The sequence below is a fragment of the Aulonocara stuartgranti genome (genome assembly GCF_965226115.1).
Source record: "Aulonocara stuartgranti genome assembly, chromosome: 13".
Classification (NCBI taxonomy): domain Eukaryota; kingdom Metazoa; phylum Chordata; class Actinopteri; order Cichliformes; family Cichlidae; genus Aulonocara; species Aulonocara stuartgranti.
The window spans coordinates 34,500,072-34,508,612 of record NC_138949.1 but is presented as its reverse complement, the minus strand read 5'-3'; the positions used below and the strand labels follow the sequence as shown (position 1 = coordinate 34,508,612).

The 8,541-nt window shown below is 46.8% G+C and overlaps 2 protein-coding genes across 3 annotated transcripts; both read right to left on the bottom strand.

Annotated features, from left to right (window-relative positions):
- Window positions 1-29: 29 nt before the first annotated feature.
- Window positions 30-5,244, bottom strand: LOC309720027 (uncharacterized protein). Its single transcript, XM_082556562.1, has 5 exons — window positions 3,166-5,244; window positions 2,387-2,531; window positions 2,205-2,266; window positions 2,075-2,129; window positions 30-1,801 (listed from the first exon to the last, which is right to left on the bottom strand). Exons 1-5 carry the CDS (start codon window positions 3,292-3,294, stop codon window positions 555-557), a joined length of 1,638 nt encoding a protein of 545 aa, XP_082412688.1. The 5' UTR covers window positions 3,295-5,244; the 3' UTR covers window positions 30-554.
- Window positions 5,245-5,337: 93 nt separating this feature from the next.
- Window positions 5,338-8,508, bottom strand: vsx1 (visual system homeobox 1 homolog, chx10-like). Of its 2 annotated transcripts, none has more exons than XM_082556573.1 (5): window positions 7,976-8,508; window positions 7,675-7,750; window positions 6,799-6,922; window positions 6,188-6,383; window positions 5,338-5,994 (listed from the first exon to the last, which is right to left on the bottom strand). In XM_082556573.1, the coding sequence occupies exons 1-5, from the start codon at window positions 8,382-8,384 to the stop codon at window positions 5,702-5,704; spliced, it is 1,098 nt and encodes a 365-aa protein (XP_082412699.1). In that variant the 5' UTR covers window positions 8,385-8,508; the 3' UTR covers window positions 5,338-5,701. The 2 variants fall into 2 exon arrangements, with proteins under 2 accessions (XP_082412699.1, XP_082412698.1); XM_082556572.1 differs by having other exon boundaries at window positions 6,203-6,383; window positions 7,976-8,480.
- Window positions 8,509-8,541: the final 33 nt, after the last annotated feature.

The following is an 8,541-nucleotide window of genomic DNA, read 5'->3' as shown; positions in this document are numbered from 1 at the left end:
CGGTGATTAAACTGTTCAAACACAAAGGATCAGGATTATCTGCTGATTGGATCCTTTAATCTCACCTCTGTTCAGCTGGAAAACAGCTGGATTACATGAGCAGCTATCACAGAGGGGCACGGCCGACACAACAGAGGTCAAAGGTCACAAAGCAGGACAACTGGTCAGACGGGAAAACTCCAGGCGCTCTATTCTGAAAGTGCAGAGGAAGTCTGTGTGTATGTGGGCTGGAATCAGACTGCATATAAAGAACAGTCATTCACCTGTCAAAGAGGCCACGCCCCAAATAATGCAAACGTCATTCTTCATTTATATTGAAATTCGGCATGGCGATCATTTCTGATCTGAGTTTGTTTTCAAAATAAACAGACGTCACATGACACATAAGTTATTACCAAACAGATACGAGTTTAACGACCACGCGGCGCCACGCCTCACAGCTCCGGTGCAGAGTGCGACTGTGGCCGCTGAGTTCTTGCAGTTCTTAAACACTGTAAACACAAACGGCGAGTTCTCCCACTTGCCGTTTGTGTTTACGGTTTCATCGTTTTGCTTTAAAGACTCGACACCAGCTGGGCAGCAATTATGGATCCGTCCGGGACCACCTCCTGTTCGATGCTGCTGATTGGCGGGGGGGCGTTTCCCTGCGCTCCTGTCTGCTTCACGTGAGCTTTGGTCTGCAGGTGAGCCTTGAGAAAGGTGAACAGGCGGAAGTGTTTACCGCAGTCGCGGCAGCTGTACGGCATCTCGCCGCTGTGGATGCTGCGGTGCCTCATGAAGCTTGTGGCGAGGTTGAAGGTCTTGGGGCACAGCGAGCAGCGGTACGGTTTCTCCCCGGTGTGTGTGTAGCGGTGGTCGCGCAGCAGCTCCTTCAGACGGTAGCTTTTCCCACAGATGTCGCAGTGGAAAGGTTTCTCCCCGGTGTGGCTCCGCTGATGTGCGCGGTACTGCGATGGGTTCGGGAACTTCTTGCCGCAGACCTCGCAGCTAACAATGGCGTCGACAGCGGGCAGCTCGTCGGCGGGCAGCTCGTGCGAATGTTTGCTGATGACGTGGTTTTTCAGGCAGCGGAAGCTCTTGCCGCAGATAGAGCAGAGCTGCCGCTCGCCAGTGTGCGTCGCCTGGTGGCTGCGCAGGTTGGCGGCCTGCGTGAAGCCCTTCCCGCAGGTGGGGCAGCGGAACGGCCGCACTTCCTGGTGCACCAGCTTGTGGCGTGTCAGGTGGCAGGCATGGTAGAAGCCCTTCCCGCAGACGTCACAGATGAACGACTTGTCGAAGTGCGTGATGCGGTGCGTCTTCAGCACGCTCACGCAGGCGTAGCCCTTTCCGCAGATGTCGCAGTGGCAGCTCTTCTCGCCGGTGTGCCGCGCCTTCACGTGCAGGTCGCGATGCGCCTTGTGGTTAAACCTCTTCGGGCAGAAGTCGCAGATGTACGGCAGCAGCCCGTGTTTTTTCAGCTCGTGTTCACGCAGTTTCAGGACACCAGTGAACCGCAGGCCACACACCGAGCACGCCGGGTGAGCCTTCTTCTCGTGGTCGGCGAGCCGCTCGCTGTTTGGAAACAACATGGCACAGTGCGAGCACTGTAGGTGAGTCTCTGTTGCCTCACCAGACACCACGATTCGAGCTCTCCTCCTGCGGCCGCGAGGCCTCTTCCTGACCCCACCCACTGCCGCTGAGGCACTGCTGGATGGAGGCGACGTCGAGCGAGCGTACTCGTGGTCATCGGCCTGAGGCGCAGACGAGGAGGGGGAGAGCTCTGTCCCCTGACCTGTTACATCACACGTGCTTTCATTTCCACCTGCAACAGAGCAACAGGAAGTCTGTGAGCGGGACGTTACTCGTAGACGGGACAGTCGGACAGCGCTCGCACATCTTAAAAAACTATCAAGTAACCTGAGAAAATATGATGTCACGGCCAATCATGATGCTTTGATTTCACGCTACAGACAACACCTTCACCAAACAGGTGCCTGTCTGGGGGTGTGGCCTACTGCATAACACCCACACTGTGGATAAGAACCTCACCTTTTTCAGGTTTAATCAGTGACAAATCAAAGGAGCGACTTCTCACCGTTAGCGTGACTCTCCAGTGACACCAGCACACACTGTGAGTCTGCGGCGGCATTCTGAAAGACACAGGACAGGTGTCAGTGCTCGCTTAGCGCTCGTTCTCTGGCAGTTTGCTGGACTCACTCACTGACCTCATAAACCAAGATGTAGGTCTGCTCTGAGGGGGGGAAGGGAGCGCCACCGCCGCCTTCGCCTGCAAAACAGGAAACAGCAAGTACACAACCTGAAGCGTTTAGGTGGTGATGTAATCATTCTTTCAGGGACCCCGTCCCAGCTGTTCAATCTGCAGCCAATCAGAGGTCAGAGTACTGACCTCCGGCTGTCTCTGAAACATCATCGCTCCCATCATGCATCTGGCCCACGTTCTCGCCGCTCTTCATAACGCTCAGATTGACCAGCTTCAGGATTTTCTCCACAGCTTCAAAACAGAGATGCTCGACGAGAGCGCCGAGTTTCTCCTGTGAGGAAAACACACACACCGTTTCATGACTCATGTTTTCTGATGATAGGTGATGGATCTTCATTGGGAATGTTCTTGTTTTTAGGTTTTCTTCACTGTCACTCCGACTCAACAAAACTGTCTGCACATGATCACACATATGAGGGGAAAAAGGTTCATATTTGGTTCAGGATATTTCCCAAAAACAATGCTGAACGCTAACCTATACTTGGAATCTGTGAGGTAAAAGCAGAAAAACAGAAAAAGCAGAAAAACAGCTCCTGCTGCAGGTGAATGTCTTTACCTGTGTGTTAAGCGAAACTTTTCTCTTTCCAACTTAAAACATGCCGAAATGTAGGCGGCTTAGATTTCAGTCACAGGTAAGAAGGAGGAGCCAATTTTCAGGCTCTAGGTCTAAGTAGTCTCGGTTGTAATGATTTGTGTCACTGAGTTAATAAATTATTGACGAACTAAAATTGGAGGATTTTTAAATGGAGCTCGGGATGATGACATCGGGACTTTGGGAGTGAGTAAACCACTTAAACACCTCGCGCTTCTTCTTCGTCTTCTCTCGCACGCACACCGTGAGCACGTGAAACCGGAAGAGCTGGAGTTGAGCTAGCTGTTAGCGAGAGTTAGCTGGGCTGGCTTACCTCGGCTTCGAGGCTTTGTCTGTTTAAAGAAGCTCCCTCCACAGCGCTGAAAATCTCCGTCACCACCGCCCTGGCCAGGCTGTTGACGACGAGCGCCACTTCATTCCTGAAAGTGCTTAAATCGGCCATTTTTTAGGAGTTCCCACTCTCAGTGGCCAGTTAGCTTAGCAACCAAACCGCTAATGTGGATAGAGGAAGTGACGTAATTGGCTTATCCCGCAGGCACTGGTCGGGAAAGGGAAGCGGAAAGTGAATAAAAGTACATTTATTGATTTTCTGCTGAATCTACTGAAGGCGTCGCGCATTGGATAATAAACATTACGAAAAATCCTTAAATTACATGATTTTAAAATAGAGTTTGGCTTACTTCAGTGTGGAATATGAACGTAAATGTGTCTTTAATGGAATAGAATAGAGATATCCTTTATTGTCCCCTCACCGGGACAGGCGGAGCATGCAGATTCACACAAAAGTAAAGAATATGAAATTTAAAAAACAACAATTAAGAGACTGTAGAGGCAGATTTCCAACATTAAAAAAGCAGGACTCACAGAAATGTGCAGCTGAGTAGGATTATTGGTGCACAAAATGCTGTATATTTGTGCTTAAAAACCAACAACAACAGACTATTTAGCAAAAATGGAAAAACTGCAAATACCAGCAGGATGTAAATACTTTATTGAGTTTGTTGGGAGCTGTGACGGAAGTCCAACAACTGCTGGGAGGAGGGACCTGCGACACTCCTTTGTGCACTGTGGATGCAGCAGGGTGAGACCAAAGGAGCTCTCCAGTTCTGCCACAGCTTCATGCGTGGGGTGGAGACACCGTCCAAGGATTCTTCTGTCTCCTACCACCTGCACTGGGTCGAGGGGGCATCCTAGCACAGAGCTGGCCTTTATGAGCTGGTCCAACTGCTTCCTCTCAGCTGTAGATAAGTTGCCGTTCTAACAAACAACATCATGATGGCTGATGATACACGTGTAATTTAATTCAGATAACACAGAAAAAACAGTATTAAATGGTATAAAAACATTTTTATTTTCAAAGGTGCCTGTTTTTCTTCTAATACCAGCAGCAATGCCTAAAATGGAATTAAATCATATTTTCAATTCATCCTTCAGTTTCATTACATTTGTTTTATAACAGAAAGATGAAGATTAGTGAATCTCTTGGCCTTTTATGAATTTTATTTGTATTTTTTCACCTATCTGGTTAATTTGGGGTACCGCTAAGTAGGTATGGAAGTCAGTGGGTGGCAAAAGTGAAACAATTCACAAAAAATTTGAATTAAACATTTATGGTACTCAAAGTTTCCTGTTAAAACTGAATATAGAATTTGGAAACTTTATAGAATGATGCTCTTTTAAAACTAGTAGTAAATATGTGCCTCTTTTTTTTTCAGCTGATGTGTAAAATTAAGTTTTAATCAGTGTTTGTGTTAATAAATCACAACAAAGCTCAGCTGATTCCAAAAATACTTCTTTATTTTCCACCCTGCTGAATCTCCACCTGTATAAGCATATACTACTAATAATAATAATGATAAAATGTTTGAAATCTTACATTTAAATTACATTCACAGAGTTTCAGTCAAGCAGGTCCAACTATAAAACACAAAAACCAACAGGAAGAAAACATTAGATATTCTCAGACTCCCAAAAACCATGGATATAAAACATAAACAAACACACACACACACACACACACACACACACACGTCTTTCACAGTCTTTTAGAAAAGACTCCAACCCCTCGAGGCTGATCTGAACGTCACAGCATCGGTGTTCATCTTAACGATGAACATTAGTTTCCCAGGAGCACGGCGAGCACAGCCAATCACTATTTTGTTGTTTCAGAACATAAGTTAGCATACTTAATGATTAGCATGCTTAATGCTAGTGCTCTGTTAGTATCAGGCTATTTTAGCACACTAACAACACTTTGTCGCACAGTGCAGAAATTACCACCGTAGCATGCCACTAGCATGGTAAATCTGAAATGTTCAAATACTAATACAAAAAGTTAATAGTAGTGATTAAAGCTTTTTTGAAGTGCTAAAGTTTGCTAGCTGATCCTTATAGTATAACACAGGGTTTACATATATTAGCATGTTAGCTAAAAATAGCTTTAAGTAATAGCATTTTCTATCAAAATATGTTATCATGACTCATATTTTTCCATTATTTGTTTCACTGTTAACACTTGTTGACAACTGAAACTTTTAATATCATTGTTTTTCATCTAAAATCAGAACTTTTTTTGTCGCTAACACTGAGAAAATAAAGTCAGCTACAAAATGCTTACATGATCAATCCTGCTGATATTTTAACAGGTAGTAGCACACCAAAACAATATTTATATTAGCTCTTAGCTTTGTTAGCAAACCAGCAGCTAGCGTTTGAACAAACTAACTTTGCATAGTAACAAGTAAAGTTTTGGCTGCGTTTGTTTCAATTGGCTGTGCTTCCTGAAAGAGCCAATCCCATCACAGCGCTGCCTGAACAGAACACCTTCCTCCTCTTTGGTCAGATCATCTTCAGCTATGTTCGTCTGATTCGCTGCAGCTTTGTTGCTGTGGTGAAGAGGCGGTTCTTATCGAGGCTCCGCCCTCCTCTTGCTGCTGCTGTTTAGATGAGCTGGACAGGTCAATGGCCACCTCCTCCTCCACCTCGTCCTCTTCCTCCTCCATCAGCTTGTCCTCCTCCGGCTCCTGGGCCTTGCTGGAACCTCGTCGTTCCGAGGCATCGCAGAACGAATCGGAGCGCGCCGAGTCGGACGCCGGAGGGCTGGAACACTTTTTGGACATTTCCAAAGACTTCTTGTGCATCCCTGTGGGGGCGGAGTCACATTCAGGTTCAGTCCAGTGCGAACTGCAGTGTTGTTTACATGTTTGTTCACTGCTATGGTAACATGAAAACATTCAGGCCCGTGTTACACGCAGCACTTCATTGTTTACTCTAAAGGCTTATTGATCACTGATCGGTGTGTATTGATGCTGCTGTGGTGCACGTGTGGCACTGACGTGCATGCGGCTCACCGAGCAGCCAGGGGGCGCACGATCCCATCATGCCGTTCTTGGCAGAGTTGAGGATGGACTCGGGCAGCGGGATGGAGTGTCGCACCATGGCGCCGTACAGACCGTACTCCGCCATGACGCTGCTGCGACCCCAGCACTTCTCACGCTTACGCCACTTGGCCCGCCGGTTCTGAAACCACACCTGGAAATAAAACAGGAAGTACAGAGGTCAGAGGTCGTGCCCAACACTTGAGCAGGTAAACAAATAAATAATGTGTTACACAGAGAAATAAAAACAACACGATTTCACATGTTCACAGCATTTCTCAATAAAATCAACAAAACAGAACAAAGTTCAGATCAGATTAAAGCCCAAATATTAAAAACCAAACAGCCTCTTCAAATAAATTCATTAAATCAATAATAAAAACAATTTGAAAAAAATACTTCTTTTTTTTTTTAATTGAGAAAACTTGTTTTTACGCTGATGTTTCCCCCTCACAGGAAATCTGTCTCTGATTTGAATGATTCAGGGTTTTCGCATTACAGATGTTCCTCGGATCAGTTCTCCACTCTGCTGATTGGTCAGATTGATGTCACCTGATCGGGACCCTCACCTGTATCCTGTCCTCGGGCAGCTCCGTCTTCATGGCCAGCATCTCCCGGGCGTACACGTCGGGGTAATGAGCCTCCTGGAAGGCCTTCTCCAGCTCCTCCAGCTGGTGGGAGGTGAACACCGTCCTGAACACAGCAGCAGACCCGATCATGTTTCATTCTTCATCACGTTTGATCTTCTTCATTACTGACATCACTGATTATTTTATTTACACTTCTAAGAATTGTTCATGACTGAAAATTTAAAAAAAAAAATCAGGTTAAAATATGAAATCTTTTTATTTTATTATCATCATCTGTCTTCTCTCCTTAATTATTGGAACCTGATTATTGATTATTATTTAGTGAATTCAGTAAAGCAGCCACGGTTTGGTTTGTTCCTCCATTTTTTTTCTATGATTTGATTGAAAATGTTTTCTGCTTTTCACTAATGGAACAATCACGATTCATCATCAACATTATAATATTTATGACACAAAGCTTTCAATAATAAAATAATAATAAATGTTTTTAATAATCACGATGAATCAAAGTTCTTTTTTCTGCTAGAAACGAATTAATTCGTAGTTTTAACTTAATTAAAATATATTTAAGCCTTGCGTGAAGCTGAAATGTGTCTTTAAAAATCTTTTTTTCGTTTCTTCTTTTTTATTTCTTCACGTTGCTGAATTCAGAATAAAAATCTGAATGTGTGTTTGGGTTTTTTCAGCGTTTTTTCTCTTATTTGTATTTTTGTCCGAATTCAACGGAAACACCGAAAAAACATGAAAAGAGCACAGAATTAGAATTTTAAAAAGGCCAAATGTTTAAAAAATGACCCTGAATTATTTCTTCGTTTTAAAAACATTCGGTTCGTTGAGTTCTGCAGTTTTCCTCACCGGTGTCTCCTCTTCTTCCTCTTCTGAGAGTTTCCGGAGGTTTTGGGGTCGTTTCGGTCCGACAGACACTCTTCATCTGCGACAGCAAAGAGAAAAAAATCAAATCTGAACGAAAAATCATCAGAAACAAAATAAAGTTGAGATAAAGGAGCCAATAAACTCGGGTCGGTGATGACGCTGAAGGCCTCGTGACTAAAACCAGATTAAAAGCCAAAAAATATTTTAGGGACGCGTCAGCACAGAACCCGAGCCGGAGCGAAGGGCTCCCATCAGGGACCCTTCTTCCAGCCTGTCTCCGTACCGGAATAGGCCTCCCGCTGGACCTCCAGGTTCTGCAGGTAGTGGCTGTCGGGCCGGGCCTGCAGCAGCGGCAGGTGTCCAGGCAGGAAGCACGGCGCCCCGGCGGGCTGCTGCGCCGCCAGGCTGCACAGGAAGCCTAGGCCAAGGGGCAGCGACCCCCCCGGGAAGGAGAACCCGCCGAGGCCGGGACCGGCCCCGTGCTGCTCCGTCCCGGGCCCCGAGGCGAAAGGAGCCCCGCCGGGCTGCTGCCGGGCCTGCAGGTCTGTCTCCAGGCCCAGCAGGTCGGTGATGGCGAAGCCTTTGGAGCGGAGCCCGGGGCCGTGCAGCCGGCTCTTGTCGATGCCGAAACCCGGGGACAGCAGCTTCACCCGCGGCTTCTCCTCGCTGAGCTCCTCCCGCCCGGTCATCATGGAGCAGAGGAGGTGATGGAGCAGAGGAGGTGATGAAGGTGGAGAACAGAGCGGCAACGGGCGGCGGGCAGCTTTATCAGGCCCGGGATCCCAGCGGCGGCCAATCAGGGCACAGAGCAGGAGGGGTGGGGGGGGGGGGGCTCAATCCCAGAGGATT